Consider the following 27,831-nt stretch of genomic DNA (forward strand, 5'->3'; position numbering starts at 1 on the left):
CCACTCCTCTTGAAAACATTTACCGGGGAGGGGGGTGGTTCTTGAGTTTTCTTATCTTTAATGTAAGTATCGACTGTTGAGGTATTGTTGCCAAATTACAGTCGGTAGCCTTGGATCTAATCTAATCTTTGTATCAATAAGAAAATGATTTTTGTGTCTGGAATGTGTTTTTGCTTTCTAACATTAGTTTGGTTTACATGGTTGATCCGTGATCAGGGATAATAGGAGGGACGGAGGGTAGATAAATATGTGTTATTTCTAACGATTGTGTTTTTCCTAAGAAAGGTGAACAATCTTGTATCATACGTGTTTTTACCTTTTTTTAAAAGAATATTATTTTTCGATCTACTGTTTAATGTATATACTGTCAAGTGTTCAGTGGCATATGTCTAGTGTAATGTCTGGTGTCTACTGTCTTTTGTCAAGGGTCTGGTATGTAAACTGTTCGTGCCTATTGTCTATAGTTCATATTGTCTTAACGTTTGGAAAGTGACAAGTCCACGTTAAGTGTCCAACGTCTAGTGCCTGTAAAGCCCAATGTCTATTTTTCTATGTGTAGTACCTATTGTCTGTATTGTCCGTGTCTAGTGTGAGAAGTGCCTACTATCTATAGGGTCCAATGTCTAGTGTCTAATATCTAGTGTGTTTAGTGTCCAATGTCTAGTGCCAAGTGTGCTATGTATAGAAATATTTGTCTAGTGTGAGTAGTGCCTTCTATCTATAGTGTCCATTGTCTAGTGTCTAATGTCTATTGTGTTTAGTGTCCATTGTCTAGTGTCTAATATCTACTGTGTTCAGTGTCCAATGTCCAGTGTCAAGTGTTCTATGTATAGAAATATTGTGTTGAGTAGTGCCGACTATCTATAGTGTCCATTTTCTAGTGTCTAATTTGTATTGTGTTTAGTGTCCTATGTCTAGTGTCTAATATGTAGTGTGTTTAGTGTCCAATGTCTAGTGTGTTTAGTTTCCAATGTCTAGTGTCTAATATCTAGTGTGTTTAGTGTCCAATTTCTAGTGTGTTTAGTGTCCAATGTCTAGTGTGTTAAGTTTCCAATGTCTAGTGTCTAATGCCTATGTGTTTAGAGTCTAGAAATGTTGCCGCCGTCAAATAAAAATAAATATTCTTGTAAGTTCAAGGTTATAGTTTCATCTTGTAAAACGGGAAAAGTCTGAAAACAATTAAGGAAAAGCAGTTATCCGCCTTCCCAATCCCCCATTAGCTCCTCCCCCTCCCTCACTAGCCCTTCGTTTAATATCCCATCCTCTCGATCTCCTTCGAAGAACTCACAAATTGAAATAACCAGTATTTAATTCACACTTTTCAGGGAACCGATGTAAATCCGACATTGCCATCTTTGCATGAAGGGTCAATTGATATTAATATTTTGTCAAAGAATTAAAGAAACAAGATTGTGTAGTATTATCTATTATGAAGAACCCTTGACTTAGAAAATATTTATTCTAGTTTTATTTGTATTGGCATTCTTTCTTTCTGGATTTCATGGATATTGATTATTCATCTAAATAAAGAGGTAGGATAATATAACCTTAAAACATAGTCTTTCTTGTAGAATGGGAAATGCAGGAACCAAAAATCTGCAAATGATTTCCAGATTTTATAACAATCTAAGCTTTTTATTTACGGCAAAAGCCATAAAACTTGGAATGATAGTCGTCTTTTTTCTTCCTTTTAATTTTGAATTATTTCTGAAGTTATGACTGTAAACTGATATATTTCTGAAAATGTTCAAAGAACAATTTTTAAAATAAATCTGAGCTGGATAATAATCCCGATCCTTTGTGTTGTATACCCATAATCCTGATCCTTTGTGTTGTATACCCATAATCCCGATCTCTTGATATCGATAACCACAGTGGACACTTGAATTTTATGGCTTCTGATTGGCTGGTCGTTTTCTGCATTTCACATAATATCGAAAAAGATCAAAATAATCTGCAAATATACATAAGATCATAATTAGCATTAATCTCGATATCCACAATACAAGAGTTACCACATCAAGTAACTGAATCTAAATTCTTAGAAGAAGACTACAATCATTCTACTGTTTCTTGCCACCACTGTTTGTATATATTAGTCAGATCAATTCAATATGTAACATAGATTTTTTCCTTTAAGTATTTTTTATAAATGAGTGAAATATGAAACTTGATATATTTTTTTTAAATCTTATTTCAGCAATCTTTTAAGCATAAAGAACTAAACTGCTTACTATATAAATTCTTAACTTATGTTGATAATTCCCTTAAGTTTTGATGAATGCGTTTCTTCTATAATTCATTCTAAAGATCCTGTTTGGGTTTCAAATTTCAAGTAAAAAATTTATTCACGACATTAAAACAATTATTTTTAAACAATGGAATCAAAATTTATGAACACATTACTTACTGNTTATTTTTTAGATAATTGTATCTTCCCTGCTCTCTTTTGAAAAGAAAATTAGTATTGCACCTTCCTCGTTTATTTCTTCAACATATTTCAAATATGAGATTAGGAAGCCAAAAAAATATTTTCAGGAAAATAAACCTATCGTTGGTAAAAATACAAAGCTAAATACATTTGAGATTTGAATTCAATTTCTTCAAAAAAATGGATATCAATATCATTAATTTTTTTCTAAACATTTTTTCGGCATGAATAAATTTCCGTGAATCAGCGTTGTAAAATTACTTAAAATAGAATAAAATAGATATTTTTCTGTTCAGACATTTTACAAAAAATATTTCACCCCACGCAATAAAGCAGAGAAAGTATCTTGTTGCAATGTTTGCACTTAAATGCAATTTTCAAGACTAAACTTGAAACTCGATGTCTCGTCAGGGATGTAAAGTGTTAAAAAGAATCTGATTGCTCTCCTTGTTAATTTTCTAACTCGTGTTTGTAGAAACTGATTTAGTAGACCTTTGATGTTCAAAACTTCAAATATCAATGGTTGCTAATAAGTAGAAGTACAACTTTTTAAGAGTCAAGTTCCTAAAAATTTAATTTTCAAGTCTTAACTTTCTAGAAGTACTTTCTAAGTGTTTTTTCTCAATGCTTATTTTAGTTCAAATTTAGTGTTAATTTCCTAGAAGTACAACTTTCTTAGTGTTAATTTCCTAGAAGCACATTTTCCCAAGTGTTAACTTCCTAGAATTACAACTTTCAATATATTAACTTCCTAGAAAGACAACTTTCTATAAAGTAACTTCATAGAAGTTCAAATAACTCTCAGAAGTACAACTTTCTATTAATAATTTCCTAGAAGTACAACTTTCTTTACATTAACTTCCTAGACGTACAACTTTCAATATATTAACTTCCTAGAAGTACAACTTTCTATATATTAACTTCCTAGAAGTACAACTTTCTTTATATTAACTTCCTAGAAGTACAACTTCCTATTTGTTAACTTCCTAGAAGTAAAATTTTCTATGTATTAACTTCCTAGAAGGACAACTTTCTTTATATTAACTTCCTAGAAGTACAACTTTCTATATATTAACTTCCTAGAAGTACAACTTTCTATGTATTAACTTCCTAGAAGTACAACTTTCTATATATTAACTTCCTAGAAGTACAACTTTCTTTATATTAACTTCCTAGAATTATAACTTTCTATATATTAACTTCCTAGAAGTACAACTTTCAATATATTAATTTCCTAGAAGTACAACTTTCAATATATTAACTTCTTAGAAGTACAACTTTCTATATATTAACTTATAGAAGTACAACTTTCTATATATTAACTTCCTAGAAGTACAACTTTCTATATATTAACTTCCTCGAAGTACAACTTTCTATGTATGACAATAGAAGAACAAGTTTTCAAGTGTACAATTTTACCAAATGCAGCTACCAAGTGTTAACTACTAAACTAAACAATTTCCCAATTGTTCAATCTTAAATATAGGATTACCTAAATGTGCAAATTCTTAATTCCTGTGATCCTAAATCTTAAAAATGAAATGTTTACTGTGAGTTTTAAGTTGAAATTGTATATTTTAGATTAAAGATCTGAATAAAAAAGTAGAAACATCAGTGGAAGATTTAAAGCATTTAGAACAAAATTCAATTCATTATAGGTAATAATAGACAGAAGTTAGAAGACAAAAGTCAAAAGACAGTAGACAGTAGACAGTAGACTGTTGATCTACGAACCTTAGAGATTCGCCTAATTGAGGCATTTTGTCCACGCCCATATTCTTTAGAACGTTCTGTTCTAATCTGGGATCTCATGTATTTTATCTGCAATAGATGGCAGGATAGATCTCGTTCCTGCAGAGGCAGGTCTTATCAGGCTTATATATAAAATATTTTATGAGATACACTTATATATCACTAAAGAACTGAATATACATAAATGGTAAAGATGTTCTCCTGGTGGTTCTATTAGCAATTTATAGAATCAATGGAGTCAAAGCTCATCGTATAATATCTGAAACATAAATTTCTCAGATAATTATTCTCATGTAAAGTAAAGATATCATCTTATACAAATATAAAACACCAGGTCAACATCTGGGTTGGCTGGATCTCTCTCTGTTGTCTCTGTCCCAGTCCTTAAAATGACTTTCATTAGAAGAGCAATCTTAGCTCAACANTAGACTGTTAGACTGTTAGACTGTTAGACTGTTAGACTGTTAGACTGTTAGACTGTTAGACTGTTAGACTGTTAGACTGTAGACATTCAGACACTAGACATTTAGACAGCAGACACACAGACAGCAGACAGTAGACATTAAGACAGTAGACATTAAGACGGTAGACATTCAGACAGTAGACAGTAGACTTATACAATTAGAAGACAATCAGACGGTGAGAAGTTTGCGCTGTATACACAGACACTTAGCACATTAATACTATAGAATAGACAGTAGAAAGGGAAATAATGTTTTATTTATTTTAAGATTAAACGCCGAGGAAAGAATATCAAAGTTGGAGCAGAATATACTACGAATTTTTAGAAAAAGAAAAGGTAACTAATTAATTCGCATTCATGGTAGTAGTCGATACAATTAAATGGTTGTACAGTTGTACAGGTGTACGGGTGTTCAGTTGTACAGTTGTGCAGTTGTGCAGTTGTACGGGTGTACAGTTGTAGAAAATGTTTTTGAATAATTTTTATCATATTTTTTAGTACATGGTCTACAGAAGGCGAATGCTCCTAATAGTCAAGGTAATCCTACCATTTTTATTTTTTAGATAATTGTATCTTCCACCTTTTCTACTTGTCACACTGCACCTGCCCCCCTCCCCCTTCCAAGTCATCGGCTAAAAGAGAGTACAGTACAGTACAGTACAGTACAGTACATATACACTTTTTATTTAAGAGTTAAGATAAGTAAAATATATTTTTTTAGAAGCTTCCAAATCCCATATCATCGCTCTTCCGTCCCCTCCTCTAGGAGATTTCAACTCCTCTGGAGCTTTCAACTCCTCTAGAGATATCAATGCTGTCAATTCTTCTCCTCTATCTACTAAAGATCCATTTCTGGACGCTGATGGTAATTACTAAAATCTGATTTTACTAAATTCGAGCCTTTAGCTAGATAATTTTACAAAACTTGTATCTTTGCCACCTGATGTTAGCTTTAATTTTTAAACTAAAAATTCTGCTACAGAAATTTTTAAAGTAAAAAATACCAAATGGTTACACTTGTAGGTTGCAAAGATATAGGGGTTATAAAGTTAGCAAATGGTTAGTTTTTTTATGGTCTACTAATATTAAAAAAAAAACATGAACTTTTGAACTCTATTAGGAAAGCTTGAAATCCAAATTAACAAGTATCTAAAAGAGGAATAGATTGGCAACTTGTTGAAAAGCGCTAATTTTTTATATCACTCATTCAAGTATTAATTTTAGGGTTTCAAGTTACATTTTCTGCATCACAATTTTATTACTAAATATTAATTTAGTTTTCTGATTTAAATTTGTTTTAAAATAAAAAAAATGCCTTTTTTAGTTCTGTAATATAATGATTGGCAAAGATCACTCCCACGGGTCATGTAAGGTTTAAAAAAATGGGATCCGATGATACAGTTATCACGTTTATTCAAAGGTTTCCTTTAAGGGAACGTCGTTGTAAATTAAATAAATTTTTAAAAATGATATGTTCGATTCACAACAGTACCCTTGAAACATTATCTGATCATCAACGTGGAAGAAGAGGTCTTTTTCAAGCTTTAAATTGATAATTACTCTAGTGTTGTACTGCAGATGAAATGTGTACGTTACTATTTTAGAGAAACCGTAGTTAGAAATAATCAGTTTTCAAAATAATTAATGTTGATATCTAATTCATACTTGATCAGATTATGCTACCGTACCGTATTATTGGGATTCGGAAAATCCAATTTATAAATGGAGGATTAATTGAAATTTCGTTTACAGAACCTGAAAGTTAGAGGTTGCAAAAAGCAGATTTATGTCAAATCCTTAAAATCTTAATATTAAATGTATTTCCCCCCCCCCCCTCTATTTTTACTTACCTATTTTTACTTTGCTTAGATCTCCCTTGGAAATTAACATTTTTTTATTATTAAAATATTATAATTAGAAAAGGGAAAAATAATTAATTATTTCATTTAATATTTGATGGTAACTTTTGCTAACTTTTTGATTTTGTGATATTAAGAAAATTTGTTTAATTTCAGATTGGTTTAACGATTGGTAAGCATAATATATTGTCTGTAGTTTCTATAGTTACTTTATGTTCTTTACTTTCTGTAATTTCTTGTTTCCGTAGTTTCTTGTATTTCCGTAGTTTCTGTAGTTTCTCGTATTTTCTGCAGTTTCCTAATGTTCTTAACTTTCTGTAGTTTCTTTATGTTCTTTACTTTCTTTAGTTTCTTAAAGTTCTTTAAGTTGTTTATTTATGTTTTAACTTTCTGTAGTTTCTTTATGTTCTCAACTTTCTGTAGTTTCTTTATGTTCTTTACTTTCTGTAGTTTATGTATGTTCTATTTTTAACTATCTGTAGTTTCTTTATGTTCTTAACTTTCTGCAGTTTCTTTACTACTTTTCTTTCTCAAGTTTCTTTATTTTCTTTAGTTTCTGTAGTTTATGTAGTTTATGTAGTTTATGTAAATTCTTACACTACAATTTATGTTCAAGTCCTGCTATATTATATCGTATTGTTATTCTTGAAAAACATTACCAAGAATTGTAATGAATTATGCATGCCAACCTGTTTTCTGTTTATTATAACTGTGTCTGTATACAAATATACAGGTCAGTGTGCACGCTACAGTTAGAAGGACTGGAGACGGAATATAAAGTTAATTTTTTTTACAGAATTACTTTCCCGATTCATCATGCAGTGATGAGGTTCCATTTTGATGTGGATCCTGGATCCGTCCTGAATAAAATGGTCAACAGTTTAGATTTGGATTTTGATGGTTAAAACTGAAAAGCTATTTTTTCAGTTGTGATTTAAATTTTGCCATGTGGATCGGAATCCGTAGATCCGCTTATGTTTGCGGATCCGGATCTTAGACACTGTATAATAGAACCATCAAACCATTTATTTAAGTCGGTTCTTAGGATCTGGATCCGCAGCATTTTGACTTCCTTGATCCGGATTTGCAAAAATATGCGGATCCAAGGGCCAAACTATCTACCAAACACAATTCAGTAAACCTTTTTACCTATACAGTTAGAAGGACTGGAGACGGAATATAAAGTGAATTCTTTCATCATGGAGTGATAAGGTTCCGTTTTGTACTTTCCCGATTCATCATGGAGTGATAAGGTTCCGTTTTGTACTTTCCCGATTCATCATGCAGTGATGAGGTTGCGTTAATTACTTTCCCGATTCATCACGGAGTGATAAGGTTCCGTTTTGATGTGGATTCTGGATCCGTCCTGAATAAAATGGTCATGAAAGTTCTTTGAATTACTAAGTTTTTAAACGAAAGTAGTATTTCAAATTATTTTTCTTCTATTTTAAGCGTATTTTCATGATAAAACTTGATAATTCATTCAGAGAATCAGATATGTATTTTTAACAGTTTAGATTTGGGTTTTGATTTTTTTCAGTTGTGATTTAAATTTTGCCAAGTGGATCGAAATCCGTAGATCCGCATATGTTTGCGGATCCGGATCCTTGGCACTTTGTCTCTTCCTAAACACCTCCAATTGTATGATTTAAAAATTATATCATACAATTACATCCGGGTTTGCCATTAAAGACGGCCAATGTTGGCTTGGCAAATCCCGTCATTAAAGTGTTAATTATGTACTTTAATGATAAATATTTATATATAACTACTGAGGATCGTCATGATAGACGTGAAACATTATGTTTAGTATAATTCTTAATTTAATAAAAATGTGAAGTTAAAAACTGAAATATATATATATATTATATAACTACCATCAAACCCTTTATTTAAGTGGGTCCTTAGGATCTGGATCTGCAACATTTTGACTTCCTTGATCTGGATTTGCATAAATATGCGGATCCACGGATCCCGATCCAAGGGCCAAACTCTACCAAACACAATTCAGTAAACCTTTTTACCTAAAAAAATTATGTTGAAATGAGAGATTACTAGAAATATCTTCATTCCTGAATGCTTCATCAAGTTTTGCATAAAAGTAAGCGAGGAGAAGGAAATTAAAATTTCAATTTGTTGAAAAATCAATAAATCTCGAAAGAAATGCAGAATCCACATCAAAATTAAATGGATCCTAAGCTTGGATTATAGTAGCTGAGTATCGACGTTAATTTTTCAAAAAGTATTCTGTTAGCATCCTTCTCTTTCTCTATTGTTTAAATCCATGTTATTTTCACAGAAATTTTTACCTGTTGTGAATTTTGCATAAATTGTTTTCTCTTGACAGTCCCTTTAAGTAGAAATTACGCTTACAGTCTCTTTAACCAAATTTTAGGTTTAGACATTTATGTATTTTTATTTTCAGAAGCTGAACAGTGTGCTGAGAGTGGTACACCTTGTAAATTTCCAATGATTTACAAAGGGAAATCAGAGACATCTTGCGTTAAGAATTGGTACGACATAAAACCGTGGTGCTCAATACGGGTAGGCCCTGCAGGCGAATATATTTCGGACAGCTCAGCCTGGGGATACTGCAAACCTTGTTCAGAAACATAAACTTTAACAGTGAATACTTCCTGAAAAAAAAACTTTTATTCATATTTTTCCGGACGAATTGAAGTGAATCGTGATAACAAATACGGAAAAGTGTACTTACTTACATTCTGCTTGTACAATGTACACTGAACAGTTTTTACACTAGATGTACAACCATGTACTTACTTGGTTACGTTGATGACAATTAATACTGAAAATTATTCTGTTAAAAATATGTAATTTATTTCTAGTGGCATTTCTTTTCAACACACCATGTTAACTAATTAATTCTGATTTTGAGAGAATCAAATCTCAAGAAAACACAGGGTTTCAGTTTTCTTGAAAAATGTTTGTTCTCGTATTAAAAAGTCCAAGTTTAATTGATTATCTTTAGTTTTTTTTGCTTGTCGGTAAATAAAATATTTTTTTATTTAATGGAGGTAATCCAAAAAAAACTTTGAATGGATTAGAGAGGCATTTATTTGAAATTTTGGTTAGTAACTGATTAATCATGTTTCAGCATGTAAGATCTATCAATCTTAATTGAATCGTAAGGAAAAATTATCAATTTATACAGATATAGGGTTACCCACAGAGGATGAGACCTCCAAGACTAATGTAAGAAATTGACTTGGTCTTTTTTCTTTATTTTTTGGTTCACCGTAATTCTGTCTTTCCTTGGCAAATCATGAAGTATATAATTTTTAACTAAATATATAGCAGGGTAGAAACATAATTCAACCTTCAAATCGTTTTAATTCAAGAGTTCAAGGTCGTCATTAAAAGTCTTATTCGTTGGAAATACCTATAAAAAGGTTTTTAATAAAGCGGAGCTGTTAACTGTCGTCCGTTAAATATATCAAAAAGCATTTTAATTAAAAAATCACTACTGTGCTAATTTAAGCTTATGTTCATATTTTACGTTGTTTGTTATTTGTAAATTGAGAGAAATAAACATTTATTACCACAATAATTTTAACAAATACTCGCCACCCCCCTTCACCTCATACTCATGATTTACATGTACAAGTTCTAAAAACGGTGAATTTCGAAAAAATAAAATTCTGAAAATCAGTGTTAAGACGAGCCATGTCACAAGTTCTTATTTTTTTTGTCTTGACAGGCATGATCCTTATAAGCCATATCTATTAGATCTATGCAACAATATCGTATCTTCCGGCCTTAATTAATTTTTTTAGTGGTAAATTTCTCGACTAAGTCACTTCTCAACTTTTTCGTCTTCTTGCATGAGGGAGGGAACCCCCGGACGCCACGAGCCTCCACTATGCAGACACGAGCCTCTCAGATTTGCGAGGCAGATCGAGCCTCAACTTTGCAGACCGTGCCTCTGCTATGCAGTAAATGAGCCTCCACTCCACAGCACAGCTTTTTTTAAATCTTGGTTTCTATGTGTAATACAAAATTTAAACAATTTTTTGACGTAGTGGCATAAGAATTTTACTAAAGATTAGTAATATTTTTTAATTGTCATGATTAGAAACATAAATGAAATCATAAAGTGGTTTATAAGATTTATACTAAAACTTAAAACAATTCTTACGCAGAAAGGAAGATATCTGGAGAAATATCTTGAGTAAACTTAGTTTGTTTTGTTATAATCTTTGATTTAATCGATACCTTTTTTTGAAAAATGTTTAGATTTAAATAAATGATAAAAATTTTCTAGATTTCATTTGAACTACAAAAAAGGTATTGCTTAAATCAAAGATCATAAAAGATGAAATGAAATTCAATTCAAATTTTTTTCTCAAAATATGTTCCCTTTCGTGTAAAAAATGTTTAAAGCTTTAAATATCACTTCATTATTCATAATTAGGCACTATTTATGCTATTTGATAAAAACTTATCATTTTTGAGAAACCTCTCATGCCACTATGTCGACAGAATTGTCAAAAACATTTTATTATACATACGAAACAAGAGTTTTAAAAAGTACTTCTGTTCTGGGAGGCTCTTGTCTGCAGGGTTGGAGGCTCATGGCGTCCTTCCCTCCATCATTGCATCCTTGAGTCACACTATTCAATCTTCCGGCAAATATTACTTTTTTTAAAGATATATTTAGTACAATAAATACTTTTTATCCAGCCACGTCGTGCAAAAGATATTTAAATTTTAACTTTAAATAATGCTGATAAGGTTTCACCATACTAATTTGTAATTCTTTATTTTGCATAAGTTAGGAAGAAACGACAAAATACTTATTTTTGATAAAATCTGCAGTGATTTTCCTTTTCCCCTCGGTGTGTAAATCAAATCTTTAAAAATGTTTTTTAGTGTAATGCGGAAGATGCGCAAGGACTTTTGAAAATCGAAATTTGAATGCACTAGAATTGGTAAAAAGGTTATAATTGCTGGAAGACGAAAATGTTGCGGCATGAAAGACAGAAAAGTTACAATTTTAAGTAGCCCTCCATGCACCGATGTTAAACAGTGAAATCAGTATTATTTATATTATTTATCTTTACTATTCAAATAAAATAAAGTGCAACTATAAGTAGGTCATTCAAAGGGCTTAATAAGTAATTATAAGTGACCCTCCATTTAAGAGTGCCATGTCCGATTTACAATGTTATCCTTAAATCTTTGTCTGAACATGGGTAAATGAGATATCATAAATTATCAGATAAAATTAACAACTTTTGCTTGAAGTTTCTCTGAAAATTCGGATGTATTTAACACATACAGTGAAAGAATGTGTCAGAATTAAACACTTACAACATAAAATAACGACGATATCTTTTGAAATTATGTCGACGGTCCCTTTAAGAAAGAAAACTAAATGCTTTATTTAACTTAGGCGTAATCATTTTCAGTTTCAAGGTACAAGGTTTCTTTGTATAAGTATATAACTTGTTCTTTATCTTTTTATAGTAAATAAACTGCAGGGTAAAAAGACAGCCGTATTTTAAGGGGGGAGAGGGTTCATGATCATCCCTAAGCTCCTGGGGAATGGGATATTATTGCCCCTCTTTCCACATCTTCCGGCTTAACCCTGTCCCGGAGAGGGAAGGCAGGCGGCAATAAGCCACAACATTTTTCCCTTCCATGCAACAATTGGCCATGAGCCACGACCCTACAGTATTCGAGTCTTCCGGCAATTACTACCTTCTGAAATGATAAATTTAGGGCATTGAAATTATGATTTTCAAAAATCCAGCGACGTAAGCAAACAATATTTATAAAGAATTTTATATTTATGTTTTAAATTGAAATAATGACTATTGCTATTAAATTATTAAACTATTAAATAACAGCGACAAAAAAATTAAGTAAAAATGATTCAGTAAACTAGTTTTTCTACAAATTCTTCAAATGTCCAAAAGTTCCAGAAAATCTGCAGAAAATCTTTGTGACTAATGAGAAACCAGAATAATGAGAAAATAGTAACTAATAAATGAACAAGATTACTTATTTTCGATGATACGATTTAATATTATTTTCTCAACCTGTTTAAATTTTTGTCTTCATTTAATAATTTAAAAATAAACAATTCTGAAAACGTATCCACCCTTAAGTACGGTTTGAACGTCGACTTTGCGCTCAAACTCAGGATTTACAGTTCTTTAAAAAGTTTTATATGTCTCAAATGAACCCTTCAGAATTTGTCCCTAACACTGCATACTCAGTTCAACTACCTTACATAGCCGGTCTGTCCCTTTAATTTTCCCCACAAATAAATTCAATCTTTCCATTAAAATGACTTGTTTTAAAAACATTATGAACAATAAAAATGATGCAAGTAAAAACTCGTTAAAGTACAAAGGGCACATGACCGAAAATGCGCACTATTTAACGAAAAAATTGCAAAATAGAAATTTTTTATGGAAACATGTGACGCTGAGGTAATGACAGTTAATATTGTTATTTTTCTAATATTTCTTATTCTTTAATCTTCAGACTACCCTTAACAATTTGTCTCTAGGTGCCAACAATGTATAAAATAATGTAAAATTTACTATGTAAAATGTAAAGCAGTTTAAAAACTGTACTCAATATATCATTGATCTTCAATAAACTTCTAAAATTTCTTAAAGGTCTCATATTTCGCGTAGTGTGGCAGGATTTTTAAAAATTGCAATTTCAACCCCCTAAATTTATCATTTATAAACGTAAACTCTGCAGGAAGACTGAGTGGTTATGGCTCATGGCTGCCGGAAGACAACAAATATATGTGGCATGGAAGGGGAAAATGTTATATATTATGGCCGCCTGCTTTCCCCCGCTCTACCGACTGAGCAATTTTTTCTAAGGCTAGGGGGGGTATTAGTGCATTGATTTTATTTTTCTCCAACCTGTAAGAATATTAAACGATGAATTTATGTTCGAACCTGAACCTTAAATCAGTTGAGTCAGACATTCCAGTCAAAACTGAAGACAGCAGATCAGCTAAAAAAGATATCAAATCAGAGAAAGAAGATCACTGATCTTTAAAAAACATTTATCAAATATTTGTGAATTAAAAAAAACTTAAAATAAACATTATTCTGATTGAATAAATTCTTGATTGGAAAAACTACTTTCGAATGTAATGTAGAACCCAATTTGAGTACCTTGACTAGTCTCCTGATTAAGGTTTGGTATTTCCCAAATGTGCAATTTCCAGGGGCCAAGCGCTGTGGCTGCATCAGACTTGGAAGTTGCCACTGGGGAAACTGCTCAATTGTGAAGTAGCAAGTGCCTAAAACCTTTAGAATAACCAGAGTTAAGTAAGTGAAGTAAAGAGATGTAATTGTTTATTCAATAGTTAGTTCAAGTTCAAGAGTTAGTTCTTGTACAAGTTCAAGAGTAAGTTCTTGTAAAAGTTCAAAAGAACACAGTACATAATGTACAGTGTAAACACTGTACAATAGAACTAAATGTACAGCAAGGTATAACAATTCACTTGAGTTCAAGAGTACTAAGTACATCTTTAACTAATGATAAACCAAAATTAATACATTGTATCGGCAACAGTACGGCTATTGAACTCAAATTACAAATTTTAAATTTCAGCGCAATTAACAATTTAGCACTGAAAAACTGAAAATCTTGATTCATTGGAAAATAACATCAGATTTTCAATTTTACAAAATATTATTTAAGATTTTGGTAAAGTATCACATTCTTAAAAGGGTATATAATTCACATTCATTATCCTTTCCACCCCCCCCCCCCAAAAAAAAACATACCTCCAAAAAAAAAATAATGATGTAGGTTCCCATATTATTATGATTATATACCCCAAATACAATACACAAAAACCTCTTATATTCCTCATATTTCAGAGAAACAGGGTTGGTTAAAGTGTTAACAAAAATTACAATATTATTAAAAAAATATGCATTTAACAAAGAGGTCGACTGGGCGACAATGAGATATTAGCGGACAGTTGCAATATTTTAACAAGAAATTTAAATTAACTCCATTGAACGTAATAAGATGAAATCTATTGAGGAGTACAATATGTTTAATGGGTAACTGTTTCAGTATAGAAATGGTAAAATGTTCAATAACAGTAGAGTTACCCATTACCGAAAGAATATTTACATCGACAGGAAATTCTATGTGAACCGTTATGTATTTTCGAGAACAGTCCTTCAGGTTTTTAAAGAAATATTAGTCCTTCACGAACAAGACCTCATAACTAAGTTCTTCAAAAAAAAGTTCTAAGGTAGCAGAGACCCGAAGAATATTCTGTCTTTCGAGGCCTGAGAACTCTTCCAAAACCTCTGTTCTTGATACTTGTTTATAAAGAACATCTTATTTTAAATATTAGTCCTTCAAAAAAACAGAGTCCTGAAAAAACTAAAAATTCTCAGAATCCTTCATGGCCGGGAGTTCATCTACCAGGCCAGGGAGTCCTTGACTAGTCCTCCATCTCCCTCAGAGACAAAACGTTTGCGTCCACGCTGAGGAACTTTACGCATTATCTCGTCGTTGATGATTCCAGCCTGCAGCATTATAAAGATAAATGTTATGTATAAATAATGCATTTCGAAAAGTGTGCTAACGCAGAATATCTTGTGCAATGTATTTACAGCTTTTGAAAAATCATTTAAGCAGGGAAAATGAACAATTTTAAAGAGGGATTTTTTTTTTTTTGGGGGGGGGGTAAAAGCATCATCAAGGTTGAAATTCTTGCCGTTTGATATTGGTATTTAAATTTTTATTTATATTTGCCCTCACAAATCGTCAAAAATATTTTCCCTGTAAGGAGATTCTACCTTTAAATTCAGAAGAAAATTAGTTCAGAGTCCTAGGACAACTTGTAAACTAAATAGTATCGTCTATCATCTACCTGTCTGCATCGAATGACCCATCTGCCGAGAACAGTGTACGCGTTGGGAACATCCAAACTATACTCTTCCATGTCTTCATATAGACGATGGAACCCGGCCCTCATCTGATCAATCGTTATCACAAAACTAAAAAAATCGATAGTAAGCAAAATTAAGATGAGCATCTATATAATAAAACAAAACATTCGTATATATGTTCCCTATAGCCGGCCAAGCGGTTAGACCGAATAGGCTGACATTTTTTGTGGACACCTATGGGTAGCCTTGGGGTGACAAAGGCTTGTTAGTTATAAAGTCGATAGTTATGAAAGAATATATAATGTCGATCGTAATGATTAACTAGATTGGCCAGGACTTAACCCTTTATTGGATACTGCGGAAAAGGAAGACGAAACGCAAGAATGGTGTATTTGATGTCAAGTTCAACTAGTAATTTATAAAGTTGAATAAGTCTATTCACACTGTTGTATGTTGATTCGACTAATACTATTGTCAACATAAGTTTAAAAAGTAGTCTTCCAAGTTTTTTGCTTCTCACTGTATATAACAAAAACCTACCTACGGAAGAGTGAGGAGAGTAATTTACACATTGCTTCCTCAGTTTTAACATGAGTACTCTCCAATACCATCACTGAAGCCTGGAACAAAACAATAAGAAATATTCAAAGTTAAAAAGTCGGAAAACTTCTTAAAAATGTGCTTACCATTTACTTATAATATTAAAAAATAACAAGTGATTTTGAGAGATTTTAATGGAATGTCGAAAGAAAAAACTTTGAATGAAAACAAAATTTTATGACTTAAGATTTAAGAAATTATTTGCTTGAATATTAAGAACATAAAGATTAAATAACATATTGCTGTTTTAAGCCGAATCTAGAATTCTAATAGTTATTTCTTTACTTAAATACCAACTCATTAGAACTTGATCACTTGTATTTACATCGATAAGTATCATTTTCTCAATTTTTTTTTTATTAGGCTACTTGTTTTGCTAGAATTAATTTAAAAACCATTTCCCCCCCCCATTTTATTAGGATTTACTACCAAATTTTTTATTGGGTTATGAATTTTAATATTTAAGTTTATACAGTCTTAACACCAACGGCTTTAAATGAGATTAAAATATGACAATACAGATAGAAGTTACTTTTACGTTGGGGGTTATGGGCTACAGGGATGGTTATTTTTTTCACCCGGGAATAAGTATTTTTTTTCAGCCTTAAAATACATTTTGTTCCCTATTTAGCGATAAAAATTGCAAAAGTTATTCTGACAAAAGGAAGAACATTTTTTTGTGGGGGGAGGGGTCAGGGAGGAGTAAATCAATCCTGAACTAGCAACTAACCTCGTAAACGAGTTCGTGATGGAAGTGAGGAACCTCTAGTTCAGCGAGGCAACGAGTAGCCTCAGCAATATCACAGCTACACAGGTACTCCTAGATAACATTTTGATATATATTTACTCTTCCCTTTTAGTTTTGATGCGGACTGAAAAAAAACATGAATCCGGATCCGAATCAAAACGGATTCGAATCCAGGTTCTGAACATTTCTGTAAAATTTACTAATATTTTGTACAAATTAAAAATGTTCAACAATTTCTTCTTTTTAGCTTTTCTTTATGAAGATTAGGAATTTTTTACTATCGCTAGTTTCTATTGAGAATTGTGTAGATGTATTAAAAAAGTAATCTAATGTTGGACCACAATTTCAAAAGATTGAAAACGCTCAAAGAAACTGTAGATTACATTTGATAAAAACACTACCTAATATTAGTGATATGTGCACTGTGTACCTGGAGTAACATAATCATCCTGTTGACGAGGTATTTAACCGGTCTAATCCCTCCTCCGACCCCCCACACATTATCCAACCTCACCAACCCGTGCTTCATAGATAACAAGGTGTCCGCTCGACACAGGGCCTTCTTAGCCTCAGCATCAGATACATGACCCTAAATATATTAAGGTAAACAAATAACTCAAAATGTCTCAAACGACAAACTTATCAAAATTAATTATTATCTATTTTTATTTTGTGCCAACGAGAACGCGTTAAAGATGGACCACTCATAATGAGGATGCACTAAAGATGGAAGCACTCACGAGGACGCACTAAAAATTAAATTGGACGAACTAAGGATAAGACCCAATTGAAACAACGTGGGCAGAGCATTATGGAAGAAGATGTGATACAAAATTTACATTTATTAACATTTATGTACATCAGATTAATCGATCTTAAATCACTGTACAAACCTTGTATGATTTCAAAAATTTTGGAGGGATACAATCGTCGGCGATTGCCCGGGCAATATAATTGCCGAGAATGGTTGATGCATCCGGGGTGTCGAGAACCAGATCGTTCAAGGTCCGCAGCAGATAATCAAATGCTTTTCCAATATCTCGTTGACTGACAATCTTGAGGTAGAGCTGGGACAATAACACTGATGTGTATTCCCTAAAATATATTTGGTAAAAATAGAATGTTTTTGCTGTACTTAGGATCCGGATCCGTTAAATCCGGAAGATATTGGCGTCCTGGATCCGGATCCAGATCCGCAATAGTATGCGGATCCACGAATCCAGATCCAAAGGGCAAAATATCAACCAAAGACTAAAAAAAATACTCTCAAAACCCAAATCTGAACTATTGAAAAAATTTCCTGATTTCTGAATGGTTCATCAAGTTAGCATAAAAATAAGACAAAAAATTTGAAAATTCTGCTTTGATAGAATAATTCAGTAAATTTTATGGAACTTTTTCCAGTGCGGATCCAGGATCCGGATCGGGAAATAAAATGGAATAATTGTCAATGCAAATCGATAATTTTACTTTAAAACTTGACAAGGAACTGAGCTCGTTTAAAGCTGATATATTGGTAACCTGCTAATTGCAAAGATATGAGGTTTAGAAAAATTTAAGTTAAAGCGAGTAATATTCCTTTAAATATTTTTTATTTTTTACACTTTTCGAANAAGCTGATATATTGGTAACCTGCTAATTGCAAAGATATGAGGTTTAGAAAAATTTAAGTTAAAGCGAGTAATATTCCTTTAAATATTTTTTATTTTTTACACTTTTCGAACTCAACCCCCCCCCCCCCCTTATAGGCCCGTTAATTAAGATCCTACGTTGTGTTGTTAATCGTTTTGGATAGTTTTTTAAATGAAACCTTTTATAGGACTCTGAATATTGATCAACTTTCCAATATATTTATCCTAAAAAACACGATCATTTATACAGGTTCGTTTCTTTGCATATATTTTGTCAGGGTCTAAAATGACATCATCAAGTACAGGTCTAGAATTAACAATTTTAAAATCATTCCTGTCAAATTTTAAACAGTGAAAATGAAAAAACTATCCAAAAGCGAACCAACGAAAAACACAAAGTTAAGTTCCTGCCTACCTGTGACTAGGTTTACGGTCCATGGACAGCTCAATAGCTAAACAAACAACCATCCACCGTCTGGTACAAACAAAATCATTAGAATTATATTCTAGAAAAATTTATTTTTCGAGATTTGAATTCTCAACTTATATCTGCTCGTAATAAACAATTGAGTTCTAAGGTTATGTATTATTTATATTCAACTAGTGTTTCCCATTGAACTGTGGAATTGAAATATGACTTGTTATAATTTTTACCATTTTAAATTTATGTTGATAGGACTGTAGTTTCATATTCATGAGACTAATTAGGACTTTACAGTAGTCTTTATTTACCACAGTTTTATGGGTCTTTGTTACTTAAAGTTGTGCTTTGATGGTCAATAAATTTTGTTCCTTGAGCCCAGATTCTCCAACATTTCATCCAGAGACACAAGAACCTCTTCGGAGGCCCCATTCTCAAAATATTCCAGAATCTTAACATTCAAAATATTACTTTATTTCTTTTTGAATTTTCACGGATATATTTCTTAATAAATTACCCTGGGGAAAAGGAAACATTAAGACAAAATATACATTTATTACAAATTTTCTTTTCAATTTAACTTAAAAAAGAACTAAAAACAATTGAACATCCAACTGAAATTCAATTCAATTAAAAAGATAGTTAGGAAAGGAGGTGTGATTTTATCAAATACATTTTTCTTCACTCTCTCTCCCCAATTTAAAAGTATTCCCCCCCCCCCNATAAAAAATCAATGAGTTTTGGGGTAAAGGTATCTAAAAGAATGAAAAAGTTGCATTTCAATGTCCAATTATTCATTACCCCGCCCAACAAGTCGTCTCTTAAAACTTGTGCAAGCAAATTTAAAGGGTAAAGAATGTTAAAAAAATTCATTTTTACCCCCCTAAAAAATGTTTACCAGTGGAACAACAGTCTTCTTGACATCAGCCTCCGACATCTCCGGAGCCAGAGTATTCAACTTAACGAGCTTCTTATCCTTCCCCTCCACAGTGTCGGAGTCGTAGTTAGGGTCGTTGGGGTCAACCCAGGGGAGGTCAATCTCGTCCCCTAGCTTTCCCCAGGTTCCCTTTCCACCAGCACCTCCTAAACTTACAGATTTTGTATTATCCTTTATATTTCATATTTATTATTTGCGAACAAATAATAATATATAATTTCAATGTTCTCTATTGATTCACAACAGATATCAAAACTAGGGTTGTTAATAGTTCTTAAAAACGATAGAAAAACGATGGTTTTTCGTTTCGTTTTTTTTCTTAAAACGATCTTTCGTTTTAGAAAAAAGATTGTTTTGAAAACGAACCACTCGGTTTAAAATTTCAAACAACAAAAAACGATAGCTTGAAAAATCTAACGATAGCTTTAAAAAATCTAACGATACCTTTAAAAAAACTTAAATTTTCGAAAAAGATTTCGCTAATAAATTTGAGTTTTAGGACGATTTTCACGTTTTTTTCTAGGAAGATGAGGTTATGAATGTAATTTTTTTTATCGAGACAAAACTGAATGTTTTCTGACCTCGGATATTCCGACCAAAAAATGTCGTTAACGAAGGTTTGTCGATTAAAGTCGTTAACGTCAACGAAGAGCCGTCGTTAGTGGTCGTTAACGAAGGGTTGTTTATGAAAACGATTGTTTCTTTAAAAAAGGGTTTGATAGAAAATAAGTTTGAAATAAAATATTTTCACCCCTTGTTTATTGAATGAATGATGTAAGAAAAAAAAACTTCTTACACTATATTGTGGAACCCAATTTATGTAAAACTTCGTATTAAAAAGGGGGGTTGGGGCTGTTTTGAGTGCAAAACATGATACTCCGCCTTTTCTTACCCATCCACTTTCACAAGCTAATAAAATAATTAGCAATGGATACTTGATTGCACCCTTCACCCCTGATTTAAGCTTCCCCCCCTTCCCCCTTCATTTCCCGCCCCGCAATTCCTAAATGTTCTGCCGGTCTGATTTACTGCGTATTCAGCAGCTGTGCAACAGCTGCATTAAGAAAATCCGGTAAACTAGTTGCTAGGCTGGGGTGTAAATACGCAATAAATTCCCGGTCACCACTGCGCATCAAGCATTGTAAACCTTTGCTCACGAAAATCTCCCAGCTTAAATATACCATTTTATTATTACAAAACATCTGGATAATGCAGATACGAGAGAAAAATCAAAAGTACCCCTCACCTCATCCCCCGCCCCCCACCCCTTCTTGGAACATATATCTAGAACTTGGCAAAAACACTAAATATGAAAATGGAAAACCGGTGTCATGAATCGAACGGACTTTAGCATGGGGCGGGCTCCTCTGAAGTTTTAACCGTTTTAACACAATGTTATTTGACATAAAACGCAATGCAATGACATTTTCCGTAATTTATTGATGTTTTTCGAATGGAAAACACATTAAAGTATCCATGTCTTAAAATATTAATTGATTGTTGTTTGAAAGGAAGACGACATTCAAGAGGAAATACCTTTCCTGCCTTTACCCTCTTTAATATACATTTAAGAACTAAACGCATATTTAGTATATATGTTAACTATTAAATTTTAATGTTTAAACATTGCCTTTTCTGCCTAATATTGTGTTGAAATGGTTAAAACTTTAGGGGTCGAGTCCGCACCATGCAAGCGTCCGCTTCATGCAGGACACCGGTACTGAAGATGCATTTACCAAGAAGCAAAAAGGACATTTCAAGCACTCAATTTTATAATCTTAATTTAATGAGCTTAATCCACGATTTTTTCGTAATTTCAAAATTGTTGTTAAGTCTAGTCCTTCAAAACAAGAAAGCCTTTTCTTTCATTTATGCTGATAAACCAAGGTGAAATGCCGTATATAGATTATTAAGTTTAAAGCTAGATTAATTGTGAAATGCTTTTAGTCTCTTCCTTTTTTCACGTTATCTGTTTTTGTTCTTTCCTGTTTTTTTTTAAATTTTCGATCCTTTTTAGTTTTTCCATTTCTCGTTATGAATTTTGTCGAGTTTTTATTACCGAGTCTTAAATTCCAATTTTCAACAATATGTGTGAATGTCAAATTATGGTATAATTAGGCAGTATTGAGTGAAATGCTTTTTATATGTCTTAAATGCCTATATATGCCTCGTAATCGAAAATAAAACCAATTAATCGAAATGCTAACTTATATCAATATGTTTGTATTTATTGTATGCATTTATGAACAATAAATAGATTTTAATAATAATAATGAAGGAAAAAGGAAACACATTCCAAAGGGGGTTGAATTTCACAATAAAAATAACCCGCCCCCCCCCATTCAAATTTCTTTCACCTTCCACAAAAATTAACTCTTAGCGTAAAACCTTAACTGAAGAACACTCCTGCCAAAACTAAAGCGCTGAACTCAGATCCGTGCACATCTGCGCGTTTCTCTGGTGCGTAGAGAAAACGCGTAAATGCGTAGAAGAGAGTTCAGCGAACGACCTTTACGGATGAATCAAACTTAATGATGATTAACGGGTTGAAAGCTATTATTCGACCTTACCCCCATCAAACAATAAAACTATTATCATTCATGGCAGAAACCCAATAGAGAAAACTGATTGTGTATTGTGTAAAGTTTATGAACAATCTGAACATTTTTAGGTTTTAAACGGAATTTGAGTTAAAATTTTTGATATGTTAATAATTTTTTCATATTTATGATAGTTTTATTCTGGAAAATGAAGAGATTCGCAATAATTTTTTTTAATCAATGTTAACGGGACTGTAAGCGTTATCCAAAGCAAAGATGGCTATGCCTGATTCAAAAGGCTGCCTTAAAAAGCTTTTTCATCAAGTATGAATTATATACCGGTTTGTAAAACTTATCATCACTACAGGAAAACATAGGAATTATCAGAATTTAACACAAGATGTTAAACCAAGAAAAACGACAATATCTTCTATATAATTGTCAAGGGTACCGTTGTGAATTGGACAGCAATTGAATTTAGAAAAAAAATGTCAAAGCGAAATAAATGTCAAGGATGAAAGTTTAAGATGAAAACAGAATGATCGCAAATTAAAACACAAGCCTAGGGCTCATTTCAAATATGATTTTATGCGTTTAACATGCAAATTTTTTCTCTCAGAAAAATGCCTAAATTTTCACCTTTCTTCGGAAGGCCACGGCCCTGTCGAGATCTGCGCAGGTTTTTAGCAGACCTAAAATTTATTTTAAAATAAGAATTTTGTAAACCAAATATAGAAGAAAAAAAGTATCTTTAACTTATAAGTACGTATTGGCAATTCATCTTTTTAAAGCTTTTTGCCAAAAATGTTCTCAATTTCCCCCTAAAATTCTATTACACTTCAATTTCTGTTTCCAACGATGTAACCCCTGAATAATTTATTTTATAAAAGGGGGGGGGGGGAGATTAATTTTTAAGGAAGAACTTTAAAATTTGGTGATGGTGACGGACCAAACCTCTGTAGAGTAAAAAAGTAGATGTTAGTTCAACATTTATTGAAAATATATTTCGGTCTGGGTTGACCCTCGTCAGTTCTAATGATATAATAACCATCAAAATCGATAAAAAAAAATGGTTGTTAAAAATCGCTTTTCCCAGTGCTGTGCATAGAGTTAGTTTTTTGGTCGTACGTTCCAATACTTTCTTTCAGGGTCAAAACCTTATCCTACACTGTGAAATTTGGACCCTATTATGATGTATGGCAAAAAAAATATTCAAACGATGTTTTATCAAAGTCTCGTTAAATACCTGTTAAGTCCATTAATCCCGTTTATCGGGGTATTCCCATCCTCACAGAATGAAGAAGACTTAGAAGGTCTCTTAGCCTGAAACATTTAATAAATAAAGAGACTGTAGACGTAATTTTAAAAGTCTGTTTAATGAACTAATCAATTCACAACGGTTTCCTTTAGTTCTGTATCTGCCCTGGGTAACAATGAAAAAGATAATGTATTTTGTATCCGGAGTAAATAATTCTAAATGTTTTCTTCCTAGACAGCTGCGGCATCAATCTTCAAACTTAGAGAGAAATGAAAATAATAATTTTCAGCTGGAATAAAACTCATTTATTTTTGTTCAGATAACAGTACCGAAGTAAATCGGACATTCCACTTTATAAATGGGGGATCAAAATTTTTATCACGAATTTTAATCAAAATTTGTTTTACCACTTTATCTAGATTGACCAATGACCATTGATAAGTTTGTCAAAGCTACAGTGAAACCCTTCATAACGAATACATCGGAAGAATTTATCAAATGTCGTCTTGACAATTTTATACTATATTAAGTAAATTTCAGTATGTGCGAAAATAAATAAATAGCTATGAATATGCGGGAACAGTTTTAAAGAGTTCCATATAAACATTTAATTAAAAAACTAAATATCTGCAACATTCCATTATCAGAAAGTGAAGAATACGACATTTGATGAATTCTTTCGATGTATTCGTTATTATGGGTTTCACTGTATGAAAGCAAGTTCTGGAAAATAAATTATCTACTTCTATTTCTTGCAATACAAGACTTGAATCCCGAAGCCGTATGGATAACGATTGGATCAGATAACGATTGGATCGGATAACGATTGGATCGGATAACGATTGGATCGGATAACGATTGGATCAGATAACGATTGGATCGGATTACGAATGGATCGGAAAACGATTGGATCGGATAACGATTGGATCAGATAACGATTGGATCGGATAACGATTGGATCGGATAACTAATGTATCGGATAACGAATGTATCGGATAACGAATGTATCGGATAACGAATGTATCGGATAACGAATGTATCGGATAACGAATGTATCGGATAACGAATGGATCGGATAACAAATGGATCTGATAACGAATGGATCGGATAACGAATGGATCAGATAACAAATGGTTCAGATAAGGATTGGATCAGTGGGTCCGTATTTTGGCTTCGGGGTACGGAAAACCGCATAAAGATTAAAAGANTTGTCAGTGTGGGACCGTATTTTGGCTGAGGACATCGGAAAACCGCATTAAAAATTCAAAAACCAATTGAATTTTGCCTTGGAGGCTTAGAGTCAGCTGAAAGTGGTCCGATCGTATCAAGTTTCAATTAAATTGTCATTTTCTGTATTTCTGTACTTGGTAAATGAGCTGTTTGAATCAGTGGGCCTGTAGGAGGCTGTTATTAACAAGATCCTTCTGGTTTAGCACGTTATTTTACGTGATTTTTACGTCATTTGGTTTGCTGGGTAAAATTTCACATGGTTAGGGTAATTTTTAATATTGTTTTATTTTAAGTTAAAAAAAGTCTGTCAACCAATTGGGGGGTATGAGAAATGGTTGAAAGAGGTCCTATTATTTCAAGTTTCAGTTAAATTGTCGTTTTCTGTATTTCTCGGTGAAAAAATATTTATTTTCGAAAAAAATAATTTACTAAAATCTCAATTGCCATTTTGTTTTTCAAGTTATTGCCATTTCGTTTGTTGCATAGCATTGTCCATGTCTCAGAGCATCTTTTCCATGCTTTTAAACGTTTCTGGCATGCCTAGTTTGGTCGTGGCACCCGAAAGATCGTCCAAATAATTGTTTTTTCGTCAAAATCGACCAAAGTTATTTTTTTCAAAAATTTTTAATGATGCCTTCCGACGCCCTAGAAAAACTTTAAAGACCATTAAAGATAGCAGGAGATCTCGGAGAATACGATTCCAGCTTTTAAAATATCAAAATCGACCTTCAAACGATGAAAAAATGACAAAGTGTCGAAAATATTTTTCCGAAAATGTCGATTTTTCACAAATATTTTCACGGAAACGCCTATAACTCGGTCATTTTTCAATATTTGTTCAATCCGTTTTTTTCAGTGCATTCTAGAGGCTCTTGTGCATCTTTATTGGTGCGCTAAAGTGTTTTACGACCCGTCGTTCCGACGAATTTATAATTAATCAGTTTATTAACCAGATTACTAGTCATGCATTTTATTAATTTTACTGGTTAGTACATAAATATAGTATTGATAACGTCATTTGGCTTGCTGGGTAAAATGGTTTAGATAGAGTAATGCACAGCATCATCAATAATTCATCACATGGTGATAATCATACATCATTAATCACTCAAATTATATATATACAATCAATAAAAATATTAAGTTTTAATTAAGTAATTATAATTTTAGCATGGAATAAGTATTATGGAAGGAAAGTGTTAGTATCTAATTATTTATTATTATAAAATTATTACTAATATTTCAATGGGTTATTTATAGTAACATGTTGTCTTTTTAAATAGTTTAACCAGGAGAGCATAGTCGCATTGAGATCAAGAGTATCTCTCTCCTTTATGTAAAGTTACATCATGTTTCTTTAGATGACTTGCTCCAGTTTTAAGGTATTCACAATAAGGGCAAGGATATTTCATTTCATAATGTTTATGTACGACATGGATCTGCATGTTTATTTCCTCAGTGGCAATATACTCACAATGAGAAAATGTATATCTCTGACTTCTTTGTGATTATTTTTCAACACGAATTTTCAGATATTTGGCTATAGTTGCGGCACAGTCATATTTTGTGCCTACAATAAAAGTGTCTCATTAGGTGACCTACTGTAGCTGTAGTGTGGTTAACGACAAGGATGTGTCACTTTTACTCATGCTTACTTTCAAGAATACATTAAGGTTACCATGTTTGATAAAGTCACATTGAAAGCAAGGATATTTTACGTTTTNGAAAATAAAAAATATTCATTAAATTATATTATATTTAAATTTTAAATACCTTAATATTCTGATACAAGTTTTGGCGGGAAAGTTTTAAGAAATGAAAAAATATACAGGGTGTCCCACATCAAATTAGATTGCGTCAATGGGTCTAAATTATGAGTTGAGGGACAAATCTTAAATTTGAAGAAGAATGAAGCATTGTAAAAACTTAATAATTAATCAATTTTCCATGTATTATGTGCATATTTTGGCGTTAAAAATTGAATATAATCTAAAATGAAGCTTTATCAAGTTAACTACTGTTGTCAGACTCAGAACTACTAGAATTTAAAACTATTGTGTTTATTTATTTGAACATTTATTATTTATTGTTATTTATATTATACAATGATATTTTCATAAAAGAGGCGTGTCCGTAAAATGAATAGTAAAGGCGTGGTGGCTTAATAATTGCGTGAATAAAAACCTGTTGTTGGTAAAAAACGGTTTTTTTTTTTTAATATCTTCTGAACAATATGTTGTAAAAAACTTTCGAGCCACACAAAAGATGCGCAAGAACCTCGTCAATGCACTGGTATAAACGGATTGAAAAAATGTTGAGAAATGATCGAGTTATGGTCGTTTCCGTGAAAATATTTGTGAGAAATCGTGATTTTCGGAAAAATATTTTAAACACTTTGTCATTTTTTCAACGTTTGGAGGTTGATTTAAGGATTTTAAAAGCTGGAATCGTATTCTCCAAGATCTCCTGCTAACTTTAATGGCCTTTAAAGTTTTTCTAGGGCGTCGGAAGGCATAATTAAAAATTTTTGAAAAAAAAAACTTTGGTCGATTTTGACGAAAATATGCAAAAAAAAGCCATAATTTCGACAGTGGCAGTGACTGCGTAAAAATTGAAGTAGAACTTTCGATTGGTGCCAAGCTGTCCGCATCAAAATTGAAGTAGAACTTTCGATTGGTGCCAAGCTGTCCGCATAAAAATTGAAGTAGAGCTTTCGATTGGTGCCAAGCTGTCCGCATCAAAATTGAAGTAGAACTTTCGATTGGTGCCAAGGTGTCTGCATCAAAATTGAAGTAGAGCTTTCAATTGGTGCCAAGCTGTCCGCATCAAAATTGAAGTAGAGATTTCGATTGGTGCCAAACTGCCTGCGTAAAAATTGAAGTAAAAATTGTTCCGCAGGTTGATTGAAGTTGTGATCCGCTTGAGGCGAATTGTTCCGCAGGTTGATTGAAGTTGTGATCCGCTTGAGGCCAATTGTTCCGCAGGTTGATTGAAGTTGTGATCCGCTTGAGGCCAATTGTTCCGCAGGTTGATTGAAGTTGTGATCCGC

General features: G+C 32.4%; 2 protein-coding genes across 3 annotated transcripts in view; one reads left to right on the forward strand and one right to left on the reverse strand.

Moving 5' to 3' along the window:
- LOC111715899 (uncharacterized) overlaps window positions 1–10,073 on the forward strand; it is a gene marked incomplete in the record, with an annotated part of 13,119 nt that extends 3,046 nt beyond the window's left edge. The window contains 5 exon segments of the mRNA XM_023491297.1: window positions 4,013–4,089; window positions 4,915–4,982; window positions 5,145–5,183; window positions 5,368–5,511; window positions 8,931–10,073. Of these exon segments, the coding sequence (XP_023347065.1) occupies window positions 4,013–4,089; window positions 4,915–4,982; window positions 5,145–5,183; window positions 5,368–5,511; window positions 8,931–9,121 (519 nt within the window).
- A 3,764-nt stretch (window positions 10,074–13,837) lies between these two features.
- LOC111715898 (programmed cell death protein 4) lies at window positions 13,838–23,643 on the reverse strand. 2 transcript variants are annotated; one of them, XR_002768337.1, is made up of 12 exons: window positions 23,541–23,643; window positions 22,934–22,986; window positions 19,716–19,900; window positions 19,189–19,268; window positions 18,812–18,871; window positions 17,659–17,860; window positions 17,196–17,354; window positions 16,748–16,837; window positions 15,958–16,037; window positions 15,399–15,525; window positions 14,341–15,051; window positions 13,838–14,224 (listed from the first exon to the last, which is right to left on the reverse strand). XR_002768337.1 is itself a non-coding variant. In XM_023491296.1 (11 exons), exons 1-11 carry the CDS (start codon window positions 23,624–23,626, stop codon window positions 14,944–14,946), a joined length of 1,230 nt encoding a protein of 409 aa, XP_023347064.1. In that variant the 5' UTR covers window positions 23,627–23,643; the 3' UTR covers window positions 13,838–14,943. The 2 variants fall into 2 exon arrangements, 1 of the variants encoding a protein (XP_023347064.1); XM_023491296.1 differs by having other exon boundaries at window positions 13,838–15,051.
- Window positions 23,644–27,831: the final 4,188 nt, after the last annotated feature.

The sequence above is a fragment of the Eurytemora carolleeae genome, unplaced genomic scaffold, assembly GCF_000591075.1.
Source record: "Eurytemora carolleeae unplaced genomic scaffold, Eaff_2.0 scaffold1851, whole genome shotgun sequence".
Taxonomy (NCBI): domain Eukaryota; kingdom Metazoa; phylum Arthropoda; class Copepoda; order Calanoida; family Temoridae; genus Eurytemora; species Eurytemora carolleeae.

Coding starts and splice junctions, on each gene's coding strand:
- LOC111715898 (XM_023491296.1), bottom strand. CDS start 23,626: ATGTTTCAGGCTAAGAGACCTTCTAAGTCTTCTTCATTCTGTGAGGAT. Junction 17,861..18,811: donor GACCGTAAACCTAGTCACAG/GTAGGCAGGAAC, acceptor AATATATTTTAG/GGAATACACATCAGTGTTAT. Junction 15,052..15,398: donor GGGTCATTCGATGCAGACAG/GTAGATGATAGA, acceptor ATAATGCTGCAG/GCTGGAATCATCAACGACGA.